The 23,507-nt window shown below is 46.1% G+C and overlaps 1 protein-coding gene across 1 annotated transcript in view; it reads right to left on the minus strand.

The window, feature by feature from the left end:
• Positions 1–13,841: 13,841 nt before the first annotated feature.
• PLPP3 (phospholipid phosphatase 3) overlaps positions 13,842–23,507 on the minus strand; it is an 88,708-nt gene continuing 79,042 nt past the window's right edge. Inside the window, exon 6 of the mRNA XM_003793120.3 lies at positions 13,842–14,067. Coding sequence (XP_003793168.1) covers positions 13,942–14,067 — 126 coding nt within the window. The 3' untranslated portion in view covers positions 13,842–13,941. The remainder of the gene's footprint in view (positions 14,068–23,507) is intronic.

Here is a 23,507-nt window from a genome sequence, read left to right on the forward strand (position 1 = left end):
TATTTCATGCTGAGATGTGGTTTTAGTTTATTCAACAAGTATTTATTGAGCACCTGCTACCTTTGTGAATATACATCTTTGGGTGAACAACAGAAGCCACTCTTTTGTCTCATTTCTTCCTCCATCAATCAAGCCTCTGGGTCAGAATATCCAGTTGGCACCTCAATCCCAGTCTAGCAGCTTGGAGCCCTGAGACTACCCAGTTCCACCCTCACAACACATCTTTGGGTCCTTCCCTGTGCCCACTCAAACCTCTGCCTTCCCTTTATTTACTCCCTCATAATAGCTGCCTCACATGAGATTGTAAACCTGTTTGCAAATAAGAAACAACCGTAATTTAATTCTATACCCCCAGCCCTTTAAAAGGTGCTTGGCACACAGACATGCTCAACGGTCGATTTTTAATGTTTACTTCCAAAGCTGACCATATCCATTTGTTTAAAATTATTCAAATACTGTAGTTCAAAATTAAAATTCAAAATAACTCAAAAAGTATTGTCTGCCTGCTCTGTGCCAGGCCCGGTTCTGAGTTGGGGCTGTAATAAAACACAAGGCTAGCTTGATTCATACTCTCATGACAGATGCTAGTTGGGTTTTAGGGAAATGACCATAAGGAAAAACAATGAGAGAAATATCAGATAGTGATTAGAATAGGAAGATAAACTCTCAGGGGCCTAGCATCAGGGAAATCCTCTTGGCAGACGTATTAGTTAAGCAGCTATCTGAATTTCAGGAAGGACCCAAGGAGGGGAAGGTCACAGGGAAGGGCATTCTAGGAAGAAGGAACAAAGAAGGCAGAGGCCCTGAAGCAGTGTAACTTCAGTGTAACTGAAGCAAGTTAATGTCTTACTGTTATTATCACTTTTAGACATAGTCTTGCTCTGTCGCCCAGGCTAGAGCGTCTTGGCCTCAGCCTACCTCACCGCAACCTCAAACTCCTGGGCTCAACCAATCCTCCTATCTCAGCCTCCCTCTTGAGAAGCTGGGACTTAATGGCATGCACTTCCATGGCTGGCTGATTTTTCTATTTTTAGTAGAGACAGGGTTTCACTTTGCTCAGTCTGGTCTGGAACTCCTGAGCCAAGCAATCCTCCCACCTCAGCCTCCCAGAGTGCTAGGATTGATGACAGGTGTGAACCACCACGCCTGGCCATATTATTCATTCTTTAAATATGTGCCACCAAGTCTAGGAAGTATACAGTGATTTTCCCACCTCTAACAGAGGGGTAGCGCCGCTGGGAGTTGGATATGATCAGAAAGTAGTTAGCATACTTAAGAAATTTCTGGACATTTATCAAAGCAAGTCAATCCTCTGAGCTATAGAAAATAGAAAAGCAATAGCTTGACTGAACTAGGTCCAAAACAAGCCCCCTCCTCCCATTTGTACTCCCCCACTGGGCCAGCTATCTCACCACCATTCTTTTGTATTTTTTCCTACCTTCCATCTCCTGGTTGGCTGCTAAACGCCTATCTCCAGCCCAGATGTCTCTTGCAAGCTAGAAGTTCTAACTTCCAGCTAGAATTCAAGCTCTATTCTGTTTTATACATTGCTATGTGTTCAAAGTATTGCCTGGCACATAGTAGCTGCTCAGTAAATATTTCTGAATGAATGAAAAAATGAGTACATGAACTGCAGACCTATTTATCCAACTATTTACTGGACTTGTCTATGTAACGTCCCACAAACACCTCAAATTAAACACATCCAAAATAGAGCTACAGACCCCTACCCCTCCCTCCTTCTCTCTGAGATCAGTACGTACTCCCCTGAATTGCCCAAGTCAGTAACATGGACACCGGATTTGATGGCTTCTCTCTGTTTTCACCTGTATCCAATAGGTGTTGACGTCTGCTCAGTTCTAACTATTTATAGTTCTAGAAACCATATCTGCTTTTAATCTTTTGGGGGTATGTTTCGGCTAAAAAATCTCATCATCCTCCCCAGGATTGTTATAACAGTCATCTAATTGTCTCATTTCTTTCTGTGTCTCCTATGTGAACTTCTTTTCAATGTATTCTATACAATGCCTACCAAAGTGATCATTTAAACAATAGTTTTTAAATTGCAAATGCTGCATACTCGTTTTAAAATATGAACAATGCAGCTCGGCACCTATAGCTCAACCGGCTAAGGCGCCAGCCACGTACACCTAAGGTGGCGGGTTCGAATCCCCAGCCCGGACCCCCCAGACAACAATGAAGGCTGCAACCAAAAAATAGCCGGGCGTTGTGGTGGGCGCCTGTGGTCCCAGCTACTTGGGAGGCGGAGGCAGGAGACTCGCTTGAGCCCAGGAGTTGGAGGTTGCTGTGAGCTGTAATGCCACGGCACTCTACCCAGGGGGACAGCTTGAGGCTCTGTCTCAAAAAAAAAAAAAAAAAATGAACAATGCAGAAAAACTTGTAAAAGAAAACAGAAATTACCAATAGTCCCACCATCCAGGAGTTAACTACAGTTTTACTTTGTTTGTTTTTTTTTATAGTTCCTCAAAACAGTTTGGCTGTATGAACACAGATTTTTTTTTCTTTTTCTCTTTCTTTCTCTTTTAAAAACCAAAACCCTAAATTATTTTTTCATTGAAATTTTGTTTACTTATACCTTTAAATATTGTTGAACACATTTGAACACTTTAAAATATTGTATCAATTGAATATATTATAATTTGTTTAATCACTTCCAATTATTTCACATTTAGACTGTTGCCAATTTAATTATTATCAACTTTTACAATCATTATTATTTGTCTTCATCTCTGATTATTTCCCTATGATAAATTCTTAGAAGTAAAATTGTTAGATCAAATGATAAGAGGATCTTGGTGCTTTTACCAAGTTGCTTCAAAGTAACTTGTTTAAAAATAAAAATCTAATTATGTTAGTCTCTTTCTAACATCTCTAAAGATATATTTTAGGCTCGGCAGCCGTAGCACAGTTACTGTGGTGCTGGCTACATACACTGAGGCTGGTGGGTTCGAACCCATCCCGGACCAGAAAATAATTATCATACTTAAGAATTTTCCAGACATTTATCAAAGCAAGTCAATCCTCTCAACTATAGAAAACAATGACAACTGCAACAAAAAATAGCCAGGGGTTGTGGAGGGCACCTGTAGTCCCAGCTACTTGGGAGGCTGAGGCAAGAGAATCGCTTACACTAAGGAGTTTGAGGTTGCTGTGAGCTGTGACGCTACAGCACTCTAGTGAGGGCGATATAGTAAAACTTTGTCTCAAAAAAAAAAAAAAAAGGGTGGCGCCTGTGGCTCAAAGGAGTAGGGCACCGGCCCCATATGCCGGAGGTGGTAGATTCAAAACCAGTCCCGGCCAAAAACTGCAAATAATAATAATAATAATAATAAAGATAGATTTTAGAAACTAGTTGGAACTTCCTGGATAGGTACATTGCATGATTTGATCTCAGTGCCCTCCACTTCTGCACCTGAGCCCCTGTACCGCAAACACCTCAAACTACACAAGGGCTGGGGAAATGCTGCTGACCTTGAGACACGATGTGTTCTCTCCGGGAACGCTGTGCATCCTTCCCTTCATCTGGCAAACTTGCACGTGTTGCTTTACACATTAGCATTAAGGATCATGTGTATAAAATACACAATAAAATATCTTCCATTGACATGCTTGCAGCGAATCAACCTCTGGGCTAAAAACATCATTTCACTTACTCATCATACTCATTCGACATAGGTATATTATGTCCAATGTCCCACTGAAGAAGTGGCTGCTCCATTACTGAGAGGCTTATGGAGGTGAGCGGAAGAGCGGAGATTTAAAGCCAAGTCTCTGTACCTCTAAGCTCCTGTTTTTATCTGTGCAATCTGCTTGCTTTCCTATTCCCGTCATTGCTATTCCTTTTCTCTGGATTTTCTGTAGCGTCCCCGGCTCACCATTTTCTTTCTCTTTGTCCGTATATCGATCTTCCTCACTAGACTGTAAATTTCTCGAGGACAGGAACTGCCTCTAATCTGCCACGTAAGACTCAGTGAATATTCGTTGAGTGAACGGTGAATGAATAAACAAACACGGGTTGTACTGGTAACTCTGACCTCGGTTTTCCTTAACTTCCTTTGCTGTCACTGGTGCTGACTTCACGAGCTTGTCTCCTTGGGGGATCACTACTCATTTCCTCTGTGTCTCAATGCATGCTGGGGTCTTCCAGCTGAGCAGAGGTGACGTCATGATTGTGGAACTCCTCTGCCAAGGAAGGTGGACCCCAGATGGCGTCCCGTGAATCAAGCAGAGAGCATGCGGTAGGAAGTTTCTGTCTGCCCCACATGCCAGCGAATGAGAGGAAAGGAAACGCCGAAATAGAAGGCAGGGCCTTCGTGGAATAGAAAGAGGCCCTGTGTGGAGCAGGAACTGGACTTACAGGATTAAAGGGAAAATGAAACGTGAAAATTTGGCACAGAAGCTTCAGTTGGATTTAAAGAGATCAGGTGTGTAGGAACTATTGTTCACTGAGGCTGTTTCAGTTGGTGTCAAGATTCATCCCGCCCCTCTTCCTAACTAACGCCTCAAACCCCAAAGCAGTGTGGCGTTTACTCAGGTACAATGAACTCCACCCCCCCACCACCAGCAGGTACCTTCCATAGCAAGAGTTTCTGATGGAGAGTACTTGGACCATGCATTCCACGGTTTGGCCACTAAGGAGGTAATTATTTCTCTACTCTCACCACAAACAGCTTCACAAATGCCACCTAATGATTTGTGTCACCCATTCAGAGAAACATAATGAACACACATATATACATATACTTAGACACACAAAAACTTGCATGCATATCCAATCGTATATTCAATCCTGTATGTGCAAGTACACATATGTATATATTTGAACATATAATTATACACGCACACATACACTTTACAAGAAAGGAGGGACTCCTCAGTTATCTAGTCAATCAAAAGATGGCTTGGTGCCTGTGGCTCAAGCGGCTAAGGCGCCAGCCACATACACCTAAGGTGGCGGGTTCAAATCCCCAGCCCAGGCCCGCCAAACAACAATGATGGCTGCAACCAAAAAATGGCCAGGCATTGTAGCGGGCGCCTGTAGTCCCAGCTACTTGGGAGGCTGAGGCAGGAGACTCGCTTGAGCCCAGGAGTTGGAGGTTGTTACGAGCTGTGATGCCAGGGCACTCTATCCAGGGGGATAGCTTGAGGCTCCGTCTCAAAAAAAAAAAAGATGTTTACTCAATGCCTAGTGTGGCTATTGTGCTCTTTATTGAGGAAACAATGGAGGGTAGGACATTGTCAATGCCTTCAAGGAGTTCACAGATAACAGGTGAGATAACTAGATAAACAAACGGTCAGTTACAAAGGAAAAAGGCAGTTAGAGACCAGCAAGGCTCAGTTCTCCAGATCTGATCCTTGAAGATGACTAGGAAGATATAACTGCATAGCAGCAGTAAAGTAGCATAACTTTGAGAGAGTTTCAATGGCTGGATTTCAGGGTACCAGCAGAAAAAAGGGCCTGTCGAAATAGGGGTAGAGACAGCTCAGCGCCTGTGGCTCAAGTGGCTAAGGTGGCGGGTTTGAATCCAGCCCAGGCCCACCAAACAACAATGACGGCTGCAACCAAAAAATAGCCGGACGCTCTGGTGGGCGCCTGTGGTCAAAGCTACTTGGGAGGCTGAGGCAGGAGACTCTCTTGAGCCCAGGAGTTGGCGGTGGCTATGAGCCGTGATGCCATGCACTCTACCCACAGGGAGAGCTTAAAGCTCTGTCTCAAAAAAAATAAAAACTGCTCATGGATGCATAAATAGGTTAAGTCAAATAAAAAAAGTCTGAACTGAAAAGATACACACCCAAATTCAAGATGATGGTTCCCTGGGATAGCACTGCCATGAGCATTCCTACATATGGGTCTTTGCTGTGCATACATAACTTTCTGCTGTTAGGTATACATTTTAGGAATGCAATTTCTGGAGGATAAGATGCATGGATTATCAACTTTGATAGATACTGGCAACATTTTCCAAAGTGAATGCATCAATTTATGTCCCTGCCAGCAGCAAACTAGAGTTTGGTACAGATGGGTCTTTCTTTTTCTTTTTAATTTAGACACAAATGTCCTAGCTAGGTAGTGAAACTTCATTGCAATTTTTTTTTTTTGAGACAAAGTCTCACTTGGTCGCCCTTGGTAGAGTGCTATGGCATCACAGCTCACAGCAACCTCAAACTCTTTGACTTAAGCAATTCTCTTGCCTCAGCCTCCCTAGTAGCTGGGACTCTATTAGCTGTTAGTTTTCATCATCTTGCTGAAAACTACAGGTGCCCGCCACAATGCCTGGCTATTTTTTGTTGCAGTTGACATTGTTGCTTAGCTGGCCCGGGCTGGGTTTGAACCCACCAGCCTTGGTGTATGTGGCTGGCACCATAACCACTGTGCTATGGGCGCCGAGCCCTTGTTGCAATTTTTAATTTGCACTTCCCTGACTAAAAGTTGAGCACGCTTCACACGTGTTTGTCTCCCACTTACACGTCCTCTGTTAAAGTTGTAAACATAAGTTGTGTCCCTTTTCTTATTACTCACATACTGTTTTGGAATCAAAACTACCAAAGCCCACCTAATACTGACATTTGTCGCTGACATTCATTTGTTCATTGTCTTCTTATAGAAGGCTGTCAGGTACACAAATGTCATTGCATGCACTTCACTTAAGTGTTTAAAAAACCACCATGAAGGGGCCGGGCGCAGTGACTCAGGCCTGTAATTCTGGGAGGCCAAGGTGGGTAGATCACCTGAGCCCTCAAGTTCGAGGCCAGCCTGAACAAGAGGGAGTTTCAGTCTCTAAAAAATAGCTGGGTGTTGTGGTTGGCACCTGTAGATCCAGTTACTTGGGAGGCTGAGGCAAGAGGATCTGTTGAACTCAAAGAGTTTGAAATTGCTGTGCGCTACGACACCAGTGCACTCTACTGAGAGTGACGGAATGTGACTCTGTCTCAAAACAAACACAAAAAACACCCATCATGAAGGGTTGTTAAAGTCAGGCTTATTGCCATTCGAAGCAGTCATGCAAAAATCCTGGCTTGATTTTTCAAGGTTAGATATTCTAGAAGGGACGCTCACTCAAGGTACAAAGAGGGTCCACCATGGAGAACAGCAAAGTCTGATTTATTCCACTGATGTTATCACAAAACTTCATAAATGTTGGGCACGGTGGCTCACGCCTGTAATCCCCGCACTTGGGAGGCCGAGGCTGAGCTCAGGAATAAGCTCACAGGTTTGAGACCAGTCTGAACCAGAGTGAGCCCCCCCATTTCTAAAAAAAAAAAAAAAAATAGCTGGGTGTTGTGGCAGGCACCTATAATCCTAGCTACTTGGGAGGCTGAGGCAAAAGAATTACACTAGCCCAGGAGTTGGAGGTTGCTGTGAGCTATGATGCCACAGCACTCTACCAAGGGTGACAAAGTAAAACTGTCTCAAAAAAAAAAAACAAAACCTTTATAAAGGCCTCTCCTCCCCTATCACCCAGTGTAAGAACTGATTTCCTCATTTGTCTCTTCTCCGAGGCCGACATCTGGCAGAGCTCTTTTCCTTGCTGTTGTTGGGGCAGAGGAGTGAGAAGCAGGCTTTGGGCCCAGGCAGCTCAGAGAAGCCGTTTGATAGGATGCTCGTCTTGCTGAAAACGTTCTTAGCTGCCTGTACTCTCCATTTGGAACGCCCATCTTAGCTCTGAATTACAGAGTGCAATTTGATGGTTTGTATTTTCCTCTCTACTGTAAGCTCCTTGAAGCTGGGATTTCATTTTAGACACTATCCTACTTCAGGTGTTTACAGGTTCTTGGTACACGGGAAGTAATTAAGAAATATTAGTCAATAAATGGCTGAAATAGTTTGGACCTGAATCCTAGATCTATCCCGTATTAGGTGTGTGAACCAAGACCAGATTCTTAACTGGGCCCTCAGTATCCCACTCAGTAAAACAGGGCTAATGGTTATCTACTTTTTTCTTTTCTTTTCTTTCTTTCTTTCTTTTTTTTTTTTTTTTTGAGACAGAGTCTCAAGCTGTCACCCTGGGTGGAGTGCTGTGGCGTCACAGTTCACAGCAACTTCCAACTCCAGGGCTTAAGTGATTCTCTTGCCTCAGTCTCCCAAGTAGCTGGGACTACAGGCACCCACCACAACACCTAGCTATTTTTTGGTTGTAGTTGTCATTTTTGTTTGGTGGATTCAAACCTGCCAGCTCCGGTGAATGTGGCTGGCACCTTAGCTGCTTGAGCTATAGGCACTGAGCCTTTTTATCTTTTCTGTTTTCAATATTTTTAATTGATATCTTATACATATTGTGGGGGTGCGTGTGATATTTTGATACATGTAAACCATGTGTAATGATCAAATCAGAGTAATTGGGATATCCCTTGCCTCAATTATTTTTTTCTTTGTGTTGGGAGCATTATAACTTTTCTAGCAATTTTGAAATATACAATCAATAATTAACTATCATTTCCCTATCATACTATCAAATACTAGACCCTTTCCTTTCTATCTAACTATATTTTCATCCTCACTAACCAACTTCTCTTCATTTCCCCCCAAGCCGTACAGTATCTACTCTAACAGTTGTTTTTGTAGATTTAAATAACGCAAACCACGGGATAGTACCCAGGCCAGTTTTTTGCACATAAATGGTCTTTTGGAACTATTCTGGAATAAGATAATGAATATATGAATTCATTCTAATTGGCAGACATTTTTTTGTTTTCTTTTAGACAGTCTCACTATGTCGCCCGTGGTAGAGTGCCATGGCGTCATAGCTCACAGCAATCTCAAACTCTTGGGCTTGAGCAATCCTCTTGCCTCAGCCAAGACTTTAGGCGTGTGCCATGATGCCCAGCTAGTTTTTTTCTATTTTTAGGAGAGATGGGGTCTCACTCTTTCTCAGACTGGTCTTGAACTCCTGAGCTCAAGCCATCCACCCGCCTTGGCCTTCCAGAGTGCTGGGATTACATGCATGAGCCACCCGCCTGGCAGAAAGGTTTTGCGGATGTAGAGCTGATGAAACTTCTTTGCCGCCTTCTTTTATGCTACCTCAGAAAAAAATATAAGTTATAAGGACTCACCAATTTCAAAAGAGAGTGACCATGCTCTACAATTCTCTGTATCCCAGCAGCCTGTTTAAGTGGGTGTTTACTAAGAGCCCTCTGACTTTTTGACCTGGATGCTGATTAATTGATTCAAAAATTACTAATTACCAGGAATTATTTAGCACCAGGCAGGAAGGCAGAACTTAGCTGAGAGGGTAAGAGTTGCTTTTGCCTCTAAAAACCTTACCATCTCCATGTAGACCTTTACACATGTAATTTCAGTATGCAGAGCTAAGAGGTTCCTGATGTCAGCACAGCAGGCGCTGAGCCTGGGCCTTGCAGGGAAGTGGCTGGGTGGGGGGAAGGGAGCACACCTGAACAAAAAGTCCCTAGAGCCTCTGCCCAAAGGATTCTGATTCTGGAGATGTGGGTGGTAGAGGGGGCTTCCAGGTCTGTGTCTCTCCCAAACTCCCCAGGGACACAGATGTTGTTGGTTTGTGGACCAAAGTGTGAGAACCAAGGAACAAGGCTGATAGAGGGGTGAAAGCAGGTCCCACAGAATTCAAAGCTCAGGGAAGTGAAGGAACTTGTCGAGAGGCCATCACATAGCCAGGAAGACTGCCACCTGGCTCTGACTTCCAAAGTCCACGTAGCTGTTTACCACAATGGCACAGACATTGTGGGGTGCAGCTCCTTCTTTCCCTTATGCCCCCCTGAAATGGGATTATTTCTTCCTGAGAATTGGTTTAATCTGTCGGGTACTTCTGGAAAAGCATAAAGGAAAGACCTTTATGATCTGGTCCCTTTTGCTCCTCCACTGCCTGAGTGCCTGCCTTCCTCCACCAACAGCAAGAGCTACTTTGTCCCTGGGACCTTTGTTCTGAGTTGAAGTGAAAACATGGACTCTGGCCTTGAGGATCTCCCTGGCTGCATCCTGGGGCCCAAAGGTACATCACCACTTAACAGAAAAATGCTGAGAAATTGCCGACCAGCCCAGGGCCTTGAGGGTGCTGCTTTGCCTAGCACCGAAGAACAGGTTGATCTTCCTGGCAAGAAAAGAAGGCAGGGCGCCACTTGAAACCAAAAGGGAAACTCCGTGAGCTTGCCCAGCTGGATCTGAAATTGCCTGGGAGTGGTGACTCCTTTTTTCCTTCCACTTTCACTCTTATTGAATAGGAATGTCTTTAACTGCTATTCTGTGCCTGTCCCTGAATTTTAGGAGCAAATAATTTGAGTTTTATAGGTTCACAGATGAAGAGAAACTATCCCTCAAGGTGGATTAAACCCAGACCCTCATTCTTACCTAACTGGGATGGTTTAGTTTAGATGATGACACTTAGGATATTTGAGGTAAGGTTTAGACAAAATTTATTCTTTGGAGACAGAGTCTCACTCTCTCACCCTGGGTAGAGTGCTGTGGCATCATAGCTCACAGCAACCTCAAGCTCTTGGACTCAAGTGATCCTCTTGCCTCATCCTCCCTAGTAGCTGGGACTACAGGCACCCACCACAAGACCTGCTAGTTTTTTTAAATTTTTATTTATTTATATTAATTTTATTTTTATTTTTTGAGACAGAGTCTCACTTTGTCAACCTCAGTAGAGTGTCATGGTGTCACAGCTCACAACAATCTCAAACTCTTGGGCTCAAGCGATTCTCTTGCCTTGCCTCCCAAGTACCTGGGACTACAGGCGCCTGCCACAACGCCTGGCTATTTATAGAGATGGGGTCTCTCTTTGGCTCAGGCTGGTCTCCAACTCCCGAGCTCAGGCAATCTACCTGCCTTGGCCTCTCAGGATGCTAGGATTACAGGTATGAGCCACAACATCAGGCTAATTTTTCTATTTTTAGCAGAGATGGGGTCTTGCTCTTTCTCAGGCTGGTCCCCAACTCCTGAACTCAAGCAATCCACCCACTTGGGCTTCCCAGAGTGCTAGGATTACAACCCTCTGTAATCCCAGCAATGCACTGCCCTGGTCCCTAGACAAAATTGTGGATTTTGATTCCATGTTTGTTTTGGAACCTTAGAATAGGGTGGATCTATTTTGCATGAAGTACAGATGTGAATCTTTGGGGTTCAGAGGGTAAACTATGGTAGTCAGAACAGTGGTCCCCAAAGATGTCCACGACCTAATCCCCGGAATCTGTGAATGTATGCTACATGGCAAAGCGGAATTAAACTTGCTAATCATCTGAAGTTCATGTAGGTGGGCTGTGCTAGGTTATCTGAGTGGGCCAGTGGAAATTACCAGGGAGCTTAAAGGTGGAAGGGGCACAGGAGAAAGCTGAAGAGATGGCACAGAGGGCTGAGTCAATGTCGCTGGCAGCTTTGAAGACAGAGGTAGAGGCCCTCAAGCCTGCAATGTGGTTGGTCTCTAAAAGCTGGAGGAGGTAACAAAGCAGCTTCTCTCCTAGAGTCTCCAAATTGTCAAATAATAAATCTGTGTTGCTGTCAGCCACTAAGTTTATGGTAATTTGTAGCAAATGAATGTAAGACCTATCCTACAATGGACTGTTCTAGGATCTTTGACAAGTCACTTAATCTTTGAATTCCTCATTTCTCAAAATACAAACTGCTGGAGGACCGAATGTGACGAATAGGCAGACAGGCCTGGCACACAGGTGCTCGAATAAACGCGCATTTCTGGTTTCCCTTTTCCTTGCAGGTTGGGGAAAGGCGAGGTTGTAAAGCAGGAGGCGGAGTCAGCTGCCCTCCCTTTGACGTGGGCCGTTCCACGCCTCCCTGGGTAAGCCCCGCCCCTCAGCGCACCTGCTCTGACCCCCTGGCTCCTTATCCGCCTGTGCTACCTACAGCCCCGCCTCTTGACTGAAATCCCCCTTTAGAATACAAAAGCTCTTTAGAAGAGCCTGAGGGGAGGGTGGAGCCAGAGCCTCCACCTACAACGGGCTTCTGGAGATGAAAGAGCAGCGTAGAGAGACATCAGTATCTACACCGAGATCACCTTACTTCCCACTGCCAGACTCCGGAGCGGGTGTCCTGAAATGAGACACGCTCACTCAGAGAGGCCAGCCCACACCGCAGTCCCCCCTGCTCCCCACACACCCGAGACAAACATCTTTCCAACAGGCCACGCGCCCCATTCCTTAGTTAGTTGTGTTATGAGCTTTTATTTAAAAAGCACATTTAATACAAGTATAGTCTCACAGATACAAGTTTTCACTTTGTATGCTACAAAAGTCTTTGAACATTATTCTCTTTACAAAATGGAACCTTACAAAAATACTGACGATTTAATGTTTTTATACAGTTTTCTGTAGTTGCAGTTATTTCTTCCGTTATAAAACAAGGTCTACCACAGAACTACATTTTAGTTGATATTAAAAAAAAAAAACAATGAACTCAATGCTTTTTTAAGCAGCTAATGTAAATAACACAGGTCGAAACACAGTTTATCATAGTGGATATAGCTAAAATTGTTTCAGAAATAATATTTTACATAGTTAACTTTTAATGTTTTATACATTATTTATATAATATTTATATATAAAAATCATAGCTTGCTATTAAGTTGAAATGAAAGGACGGATTCTGCAGTGAGGGTGTGCATGTGGTTGATCCATGTGGTTACATGTAGCCCTTTGAAAGGTTCGAATCCAACCTCTAAAACCATTCCTTCCTTCCTCCTTTCCTCAAAGGTTCAGTAGAAGGGATCCCCATCTACTGCCTACAGGGGACCTTGCTTGAAGGACACTTATGGGTAGAGGATGAGGAAACTCTCTACGGAGATTTAACCCCATGTTCTGCCCAGCAGAACCTACCAAGAACCGCCCTAGGGGTCAACCCCAAGACAATAGTGCTTTCCCAGCTTCTTACAAGAGCAACTCCCACCAAGACTCTCAGCTCTGTTCCCTGGAAGGGTGGCCTCTCAAGCTTGAGACCGCCACTACTCTTGGCTCCTGACTTGGAGAAGTCAAAAGCTTGGTTCATTTTTTTCATTCTGCCCCCTTCTCTCTCTCATCTGTTGTACAGAAGGCTGCTTTCCCTCAGCCAGTGGCAGACCATGCCTTTGCTCATCCTCAGACCCTCACACCCAGCAAGGATGTCAAGGGAGAAAGCAGGAACCCGGGTCTAACCGTCACTAAGAGCGTGCAAGTGGCCGGTGATTGGTGTGCACACATCACCACCCTGCAGCTGGCATGTCACCGCCACAGGATGATGCGTCCAAAGAAGACAAAAGAGGGCTTGTGCCCTTGATTGCTCCTGAAATTGTGCTATTTGTGAAGTTCACTCATCCACAAAGAGTCTCCTAATCACTAAAGTGAGGGACTGTGGCCGTCGGCCTACGGGCGAGGAGGTGAGAAGGCCTTAGGACCCCTGCTTTGGAGTTGGGTTCTGACCACATGAGCAAACTTGCTCTTTGTGTATATTAAAAAAAAAAAAATCAAAACGCAACACAAAACTTTCTGAACCAAAGTCACAGTAGAGAACAGAATGGGCTGGACAGGGAGATGCAGAATGGGACCCCCACCCCCACCCCCACCCCATGGCTATTTTCTTGATTCAGTGCTATTTCTGGCACCATGTGCTACAAGGTGAATTTGTGCTGTTCTCACAGGCCTGGGGGCTCCTCGGGTCGCAAAGGCGACCGGCAGCCTCCTCTCAGATTATTTTAGTGTTTGTTCCTGAACGAGCCTGTGTCCACTACAACATGGACACTTCCGCTCACGGCACCTCCAGGACGCCGGCACCTGCTGTTGCTTTGTCATTGTTTCCACATAGGTGAATGCTACCTATTTTGGAAGGCCACAGAGTCAAATTTTTCTTTACAAAAAAAAAAAAAAACAACATCGGTCGGGCAAAAGTTTTTCCCTACATTCTACTGTCTGATGAGATTGGAGAGCAGCAAGAGCTTGCTGTCAGCAGTCACTTCACTAAGGCGGCGCCTACACCATGTTGTGGTGGTTGTTCCTGTCGATAATGTCCACAGGGGAAAGGATCTCCTTCCTGATGGCAGGAGCAGGCAGGGAGAGCGTGGTCTTAGTCTTGAAGAGATCAGACACGAAGAAAACCTGGAAGTACAAAGCAGAGATCTGAGTCAGTAAGGACATCTGGGCTCTGGGTAGAGGCAAAGGCAAGGGGGAGGTCACAGGAGCACAAGCGTAGGAAAGGGGGCCCCAGTTCATAGGGCTGTAACAGAGAAGACTGCTGAGATCAGATAGCCTGACTTCTATTGTACAGACAGGGAAACTGAGGCCCAGGAAGGGGCAGCGACATGCCCCCGGCGGCACATGCGTGGTGGGCGCGAACCCAGTCTTACGGGCGCTCAGTCCTGTGCCCCCTATCTGCCACCTGCACTTCCTTACTTCTCAAGGAGAATGAACAGCACGGAAAGATAAGTCTAAAAACAAAGGAAGCAAGTCATAATTAGTCCCGGGCACTAATGCACGCTACTTTCCCTTTCCCCACAAAGGAATCCTGGGTGTAACCAAAAAAGATCGGCCAACGTGAACTCCTATCAGCAGGAGCTGGAGCAAGGAAGCAGTGGTGACCACGCTTTCCTGAAAACCCAGTGGGATCAACCATCTGATGGGGGTCAAGGAGCCGGAGCCTCGTTAGGGAGGCAGTCAGCAGCTGACCCAGAGGAAAGGTCGGTGCAAAGTCTCCTATCGCTCATTCCCAGCGTCCTTCCTCCTCCTGGGCATGTGACCTCACCGAGTCTTTCTTAGAATCAGGGAGAAACATTTATTGAACACCCACTGGCCAGGGTGAGAGGGTGGCTCAGGCTTAGTTCCTGTCTCAACGAGTCTGTGATGAAAGATTCAAGAACCTGATGAGCTACTGGCGTAAGAAAAATTTATGCTTTATATTCAATGGCAAAATAAACACAGATATTCACTGGAGCCAGTTAGCGACAGGAGCTGGACTACGTGACCTTGAGTGGCAGCCATCAGTCATCTCACTGAACGGGAACCACTCGGCTGGGTTTTGAAACGGGGACTAAAACGCTCTCAAAGTTCCTATGTCCAAAAGCTTCCTGAATTGAAAAGTCTTCCTCCCGCAGACAGTTATCTGTTCACTACTAAAGAAAGTACCGGAACTTCATTCTAGCTACATTAAGGGTAAGAAAAGGAATGAAGTTTTTAATGAAACTTCATCAAAACTAAGGCTTTAGTCTAGGCACCTGTGGCTCAAGTGGCTAAGGCGCCAGCCACATACACCTAAGGTGGCGGGTTCCAATCCAGCCCGGGCTGGCCAAAACAACAATGATGGCTGCAACCAAAAAATAGCCAGGCGTTGTGGTGGGCGCCTGTGGTCCTAGCTACTTGGGAGGCTGAGGTAGGAGACTCGCTTGAGCCCAGGAGTTGGAGGTTGCTGTGAGCTGTGATGCCATAGCCCTCTACCCAGGGGGACAGCTTGAGGCTCTGTCTCAAAAAAAAAAAAAAAACTAAGGCTTTAGCACCTAGGGCCTGGCCACAGTCAGGATATGGATTCTGTGTTAAACCAATTTCCACGAGGTCCCTTCCGTGGTAACACAGGAATCAACAAGGTGCCACAAAAATCATGGAAAGAGGCTCGGCGCCCGTGGCTCAAGTGGCTAAGGCTCCAGCCACATACACCTGAGTTGGCGGGCTTGAATCCAGCTCAGGCCTGCCAAATAACGACAGCTGCAAACAAAAAATAGCCAGATGTTATGGTGGGTGCCGGTAGTTGCAGCTACTTGGGAGGTGGAGGCAAGAAAATCGCTTAAGCCCAGGAGTTGGAGGTTGCTGTGAGCTGTGATGTAACAGTACTCTACCCAGGGTACTCTGTCTCAAAAAGAAAAAAAAAAAAAATCACAGAAAAAAACTAGTGATACTGCTACCCCAGGAGAGGGGAATGGGATGGATACAAGACAAATGTGAAACAGAGACTTGCAGAGATGGTAACTGCGATTGTATCTTTTGAATTTTATACTTATTACCCTTAAAAAAAAAGTTAAAGAAAGCTAGGCTGTTTCTATGCTACTATAAGAAAATGAAAGGTTAGCCAAGAAATGTAACATCTTCCTACATTCGGAGCTTGAGGGCTATTGAATGTACCATTTTGCAAAGGAAAAAATTAAGCATTTCTCCCTTTCTTTTCTGAGGAGGTTTGAACAGCGACAACACTGGTACAGAAAGGTTTTTCTCCTAATCAGGAAATAAAAGACCTGTGGAAACCTCCAGGAGGAGGCTGTAGGTTCCCTTTTAGAAAACTCTTCACTAGTGGTGATGGGGGGGGAGGTTTTCAACTTCCTTTGCTACCTCCATAAGGAGATGCTAATGGACATGATTGGAGTTCATTGTGAAGATAATTAAACTTTTCACCTCTTCAATACCCCCACCCTGACCCCGACGGTTACACTCTCTCCAGCCATGGTCTTACAGCCTACTAAAATGATATTGTCATCTGACACCCTCATCTCTACTTCAAAATCATCCTCCCCTTTATCCCTCTGAGGACAAGGTCTTGATCCATCTCTCCATCACTGGCTTTCAAATCTACTGATTCCAACCCAGCAGCTAGAGTCATGAAATTAGAGTTCATACCGTCCTAATTTCTTAAAGAGCTTTCTCCCAGACTTCATACCATCTGCCAAGGGCAAATGGCGGGGTACAGCTCCCCCTCCCCAACAAAACACCGTTGCCTTCAATGTCCTTGCTTATTTCCCAACTTAATTTTCTGGGCTTCTGTCCACTACATTTAACTGCAAGATGAGAATAATATGGTTCAAGACAATAATGGACTTAAGACCTAAACCTTTGTACGTAACTCAATAAAAGGCATTCCATTCCCCAATGCCCTGGACGTCATAGCAATTACTGAGGCTGGAGCAGGTCGTGTTCTGCACGTCTCCAAAACTTTGCTTATCGGCCTTTCTTTCTAGATAGGAGGCTTCTTGAGAATGGAGCCCCAGCCCCAAACAACCTGTGTCATCCATCGTGTTTAGTTTAGCTTTGGGCCTTGCACAAACCAGGGGCTCAATAACTTTTTGTTGTTGAATTCCTAAAATTCTCTCTACTTACTAGGAAGCGAGCACCCTGGCCTCGGATCTTATCGACATCACAGCCCCTACAGACCTCAGGAGGAGCCACTGACTCAAACACTGTGCGCTCGCGAGCCAAGTGGCCAGATGAAAAGTTGAGCCAGGTCCATCCGAATCCCACTGTAAGCTGCATTTTGCTTTCAGTGTGGCTTGAGGTTACACAAACACTTTTGGGGGATCATGAACATAATCCTGTCAAGTCTCAAACAGGGCTCCGTCTTTTAAAACTTTACACAGCAGAACACAAAAAGAACAAGTGAAAGTAAAGACTTATAGGCTTGGAGCCGTTCCATTTCCTCCAGAAGATGATCTCTACCCAGAAAGAAAACGCAGAGGCCCAGGCTGGAAGGATTTATACAAATTAAGTCTCTGTCTCAGGTCTATGGGATAAATCCACTCCCAGCCCACATCCCTAACCCTACAGATCTTCTCTGCCATATGAAATAACACAGTACACAATAAATACAGTCGCAACAAATAAGAACACTACACCATTAGCACCAGGAAGAGCTCTAAGTTATAAATTTGCTTTTGATTCCATCTCTTTGAACTTTACAAATTACTTCTTTTTTTGTTTGTTTGTTTTTTCAGCTATTCAAGATGCCGAGGCAGAAGGATTGCTTGAACCTCAGAGATGAGCCTGGGCAACACAGCAAGGCCCCCCTCCCCCTAGTATAAAAAAAATTACTTGTTTTGAAAAACAAAGGAATGCAGTCAAATAAACACTTATTAGACTCCTGCTGTGTGTTAAGCTCCAAGAATATGAAGATAAATGTATTAACACATAAGACAGAGTCCTTTATCCTCAAGAGCTTACAGGCCCATAAGGGAGAGAGCCAGGTAAACAGACAAACAGACACTCACAATTCAGGGTCTTAAGGATTATGACAGAGGAAAGTCAGAGTGTTAAAGCAGCATAGAGAATGTGTCATCCAACCCAGATTGAAAGGGTGGGGAGTGAGCCTTAGAAGGCTTCTCTGGAAGGATATGTATTTGAGCTTAGCTTTGTAGGATAAGGAGGAGGTAGGCAGGTGGTGCATGCCAGGAATATTATGGGCAGAGAGAACAGCGTGTGCAAAGGCACAGAGTAAGGGGGTCTGGCACATTCAGGAGCTGTAGGAAGCTCTGCGTGGCTGGGGCAGGGAGGTCAATGAAGCTGGAAAGAAGAGGGATCCCTCAGATCTTGAAAAGCCACCTAGGCCCCGTTAAGCAGTTTAGACCTCATCCTTTTGGCCCTAGGACATCACCAGTAAGGCTTGAGCAGGGAAGCATCACATTGGAGAGACTTGCATTAAGTTCATGTTGATATCTAAAATGGACATGGAGGCTGAGACTGGTGGATTGCCTGAGCTTACAGGTTTGAGACCTGCCTCAGCCAGAGTGAGACCTCGTCTATAAAAATAGTCAGGCATTGTGGTGGGCACCTGCAGTCCCAGATACTCAGGAGGCTGAGGCAAGAAAATCGCTTGAGTCCAAGAGTTTGAGGTTGCTGTATAATACCATGGCACTCTACCAAGGGGGACAAAGTGAGACTCTGTCTCCAAAAATAAAAATAAAGAGATGGAGTCAGAAAAGGCTCCGTGAGCCTGAAGTTAGGGGTTGCGGATTCTAGGAGAGGGTGAGTCCTGAGCAGCAATCACGCAGGGAAGATAAAGAAGGAGGGAAGGGTTTGCATTGTCGCGGCTAGGACGGTGGCTGACAGAGGTGGTGTGCGCATGTGCAGGTGGGGGAGTGTGTGCGGCTAGGCTAGGACGGTGGCTGACAGAGGCTGACAGAGGGGGTGTGCGCATGTGCAGGTGGGGGAGTGTGTGCAGTCAGGCGACACTCTTCTCTCTAGCTCTGCTTTCAACTCTAGACATCTTTGCACCTGTTCCTAAAAACTCTTCAAATTTGGGTTACTACGCTAGGAGAAAAAGTCTAGTTCTACCTTCCTCCGTCCTGGAGCATTTCGGCTCCCTCTGCTATTGTCTTGGGGTGGTGATTCTGACCTTCCCCTGAGTCAGGATGGTGGGCTAGTCTGTGGTCCTCCAGGGGAAGGTGATCTGATTTACCTACAGATTCCAAAAAATCCATCCCACCCTTCGAGAGCAAGGGTAGACACAAAGAAGGTACCTCTAAGCTACAAGAACCCCACTTACCGTGTTGAAGAGATTTAAAAGAAAGCTGGAAAAAGGAAAAAGAGAGAAAGCATAGAAAAATGGCTGAGGATACGAATGAACACATATAACAGGAGGCAGCGGTGTGAGCTGGATCTAAGGACCCTGTGCCGAGGAAAGTTTTCCATAGTCCAAGTAGGATCTGCGCTCAGTCTACCAAGAGTTGGCAGACTCAGAGAGGAAGACACTTCATTGCCTGCATCTACCCTACCCGCTCCGGAAATGTCAGCCCCTTGGACCACCCACAGTCCAGCCCTGCCGGGTGCTGCCTCCCTAGAGGTCAGCAAGAACCAAGGAGGCCAGAAACAAGAGGTCTGGCTGGTGGCCAGCTTTCTACTTCCATGGCCAGGAAGAGCCAGCTCAGCAAATTTTGAGGGTCATTTTGCTAAAGACAGATTATGATGACAAAACCGCCCTGAAATGTTTCTGGAAGCCCCCAGTGTTTCAAGTCCTGAGAGTGCGTGGAAGTGACCTCCTGGAAGACAGAAATCGCGCTCCTTGTATACTAAAATTTTCTTTTTCTTTTTTTTTTAAATCAGCCTATCATTTTGTCACCCTCGGTAGAGTGCTGTGGCAGCAACCTCAAACTCTTGGGCTCAAGTGATCCTCTTTTTTTTGAGACAGAGCCTCAAGGTGTGGCCCTGGGTAGAGTGTCGTGGCATCACAGCTCACAGCAATCCAACTCCTGGGCTTAAGCGATGATTCTCCTGCCTCAACCTCCCAAGTAGCTGGTACCCACCACAACGTCCAGCTATTTTTTGGTTGTAGTTGTCACTGTTGTCTAGCAGGCCTGGGCTAGATTTGAACCCGCGAGCTCTGGTGTATGTGGCCGGCGCCTTAGCCACTTAAGCTATAGGTGCTGAGACTCAAGTGATCCTCTTGCCTCAGCCTCCCGAGTAGCTAGGACTACAGGTGCTCACCACCACAACCATCTAGTTTTCCTATTTTTAGTAGAGATGGGGGTCTTGCTCTTGCATAGGCTGGTCTCAAACTTTGAGCTCAAGTGCTCCTCCTGTCTCAGCCTCCTGAGTAGCTGGGGCTATATATAGGTGCACACTACAATGCCTACCTAGTGTTTCTATTTTTAGTAAAGACAGGGTCTCACTCTTGTTCAGCCTGGTCTCCAATTCTGGAGCTCCAGAGATTCACCTGCCTTGGCCTTCCAGAGTGCTAGGAATGAGTTATCATGCCCTGACGTCCACCAAGATTTTTATAAGCTCCCATTGAGCTCAGATGCCAACAGAGAGCAAAGAACCACAAAGCTGAATACTTTTAAAATCTCAAAGCCAGGGCAGCACCTGTGGCTCAGTGAGTAGGACACCAGCCCCATATACCGAGGGTGGTCAGTTCGCACCTGGCCTTGGCCAAACTGCAACAAAAAATAGCCAGGCATTGTGGCAGGCACCTGTAGTCCCAGCTACTCGGGGAGGCTGAGGCAAGAGAATCACCTAAGTCCAAGAGCTGGAGGTTGCTGTGAGCTGTTATGCCATAGCACTCTAATGAGGGTGACAGAGTGAGACTCTGTCTCTAAAAAAAAATAATAATAATAATAAAATAAAATCTCTAAATACAAGAAAACAGAATCATCTGTCTTAGTATTTCTCAAAGTACTGTTCTCAAACCACCTGTTTCTGAATCACCTGGGTGCTTCTTGAAAAAAACAGACTCATGGGCCCATGCCAGGAGTACAGGGAGCATGGCATGGAATTTTTATTTTAACAGACACTCTAGGCCTTTGTTATGTAGTCTAAAGTCAAGAAAGCCATGGTGGACGGTCTGTGGAGATGAACAGGGAGCTCCAATCCTAGATCTGCCATTGCACGGCCAGGCGTCTGAGAAAATACAATCTTTTGGAGAACAAAATATTTATAACTGTTCTCTATATGTTCACCATTTCTTTGTAAAATTTTGTCATGAATATTTGTAAATAAAGGTACAGTTAGCTACTTTGGGGACAACTTCTTGGAGGCCCAATATTTTTATCAGACATAACATCTGGTTAAGTCACATCATGACTTTTTGCCTACTTACTCATTTATAATAAAAATAGTTAACATCTATTGGGGATACTGTATGTGTCAGGCACTGAGTTACTTTATACATGTTAAGCTCACTTAATTCTCAAGACCTTAGGAAGTAGACACACGATCTCCACGGAACACATGAGTTGACTGAGGTTCAATGAAGTGAATTAACCTGCCACACGTCCTGCAATAGAGAGGGTCAGACAGCAACTATCTCAGCAGGGGAAGAAGAAAGGGGGTCTTAGACGTGCAGGAGAGTTTTTATGTAGAAGTGGCAGTGCATTGAGGAGTTTTCATGGGAACAGGTTCAGACAGGTTCTAGTTGGCCCTGGAACAGCACAACTTGGAACTGCACAGGCCACTTATACGCGGACTTTCCTCTGCCACGCCCGAGAGAGCAAGACCAATCCCTGCCCTTCCTCTTCGTCCTCAGCCCACTCAGCGTGAAGACGATGAGGGTGAAGGCCTTTACAAAGAGCTCAGCTTCTGCAGGGCCAGAGAGACCTGGAAGGCCAGTCCCCAGTGCCCCTGTGCCCAGGTAGCAACGCAAATACACCTAAAAAGAACAGATGGGAACAGATGGGGGAAGGAAGGGGCCTTCCAAATCCATAAGGTAGACCAGCATGCTTGGAATTTACCATTTTACCCTTTAAGATGAACTCAAGACACCCAGGGTCTGGTTCCCGCTTTTCCCTGTCTCCCACTCTGTGCGCCCCTGGGCGTGTCCCACACTCTCCCTTCACTGTGGCTTCCTCTCGCAGGGGTTGTCATCACTGAACTCTCCTTCACACTGGCATTCTTGCTGGTCTCTGTTTCCAAGGTCACCTCGCTGGGGGCAGACACAAAGAGTGCCCTCGCCCTTCCCCGCATCTGGAGGAAGATAGCGGTGTACAAAGAGGAGCTGCGAGCCGAGCCACACGCCCGGGAAGAGGAAGACCAGGAAAGACTCTGCTGTGTGTTTATGAAATTCAGGAGCAGCTGCTTCCTCTGCTGAACCTGCAGCCACGGCAGCCCGGCCCTCCCCTGACCCCTCCCAGGGCCCCCTTAATTTGCCATCTGTTAGAGGGTCAGTGAAGAGGTGACCAGCTTATGCAAGTTGTCACCAGATAGGAAATGAACTGATGTCTGTCCCTTCGGCCCGGCCCCTGGTGAGTCCAACTGGAGAGTTCACATCTTTGGTAGGAGTGACTGTGTGTAGGACTGAGCGCAGGGAGAGTCAGTGGTGCCTGTGTTTACATCCATCTGTGGATGTGTGTCTGTGGTTCTGAGTTCTGGCAAGAGAGAGAGAGAATGACAATAGATGCGTCTGTGTCTGCGCCATGTTCTTGGTCTCTCTGGGCCGTGGCTCTCCGCCTCTGTCTACATCTCTGAAGATGGACATTGCCATGGAGGCAATGCCATGGACATTGCCATGGAGGCCAATGTCTGGCCCTAAGTGCCTGTGTCTTCATGCTGAGACCACGACACTGTGTAGGTTTTCTGTCTGGGCTGGGTTCCATTGTCTTCTCTTTCTGGAAAGCATTCAATTAGTGAGCAATGAGGGGAGAAACCCTACCTCCCCACCATTGGGCATGTGATTTTTGTCCAGACAAGTCTGCCTGCTGTGACAGGATCTACCCTTAACAGACTCAGTAAAAGGCTTGGCTGTCCCAGCCTGTTGCCCGAGGCTCTGTGATGACTGGCCCAACGTTCTGGGGTTAACACGGGCACCTCAGTCAGTCACCACAAAGACAGCTGCGTCACAGAAACCCTGTGCAGAAAGGTCGCGCAGCTATAGGGACTCCCAAGTTCACTCACAGATGAGGAAACTAGGCCTGGAGGGGAAGCGTCTGGCCTGAGCACACAGCTAATCCATCCTTCGCCGTGTACCCAAAGGCCATGGCAGCTACTGTGTGTCAGGTGCTGAACCAGGCCCTGAGGATAAATCCCCAGGAGGCCAAGCCATGGGTGCTGCTCTAAGGCCCCCCACAGTCCAGACAGACACAAGTGGACATTCGATAGAACAGATCTAAGAAGCCATGGCAGGAAGAAAGTGCAATGAGCTGTGGAATGAAGTGAGATAACGCTGTGTTGAGGGACTGGGAGGAGTGGAAAGCTGAACAATGTTCCCCCAAGGATGTCCACAACCCAATCCCCAGGACTGGCAGAGGATGCTACTGCAATATGACAGAAGAAAGAGATTCTCCTGAGATATTCAGGTGACCCAAGGCGACATGGAAGCGAGGCCAGAGTGAATGCGAGAGAGAGAGAGAGAGAGAGAGAGA

This window comes from Otolemur garnettii, unplaced genomic scaffold, assembly GCF_000181295.1.
Source record: "Otolemur garnettii isolate 467f Iridium unplaced genomic scaffold, OtoGar3 scaffold00066, whole genome shotgun sequence".
Classification (NCBI taxonomy): domain Eukaryota; kingdom Metazoa; phylum Chordata; class Mammalia; order Primates; family Galagidae; genus Otolemur; species Otolemur garnettii.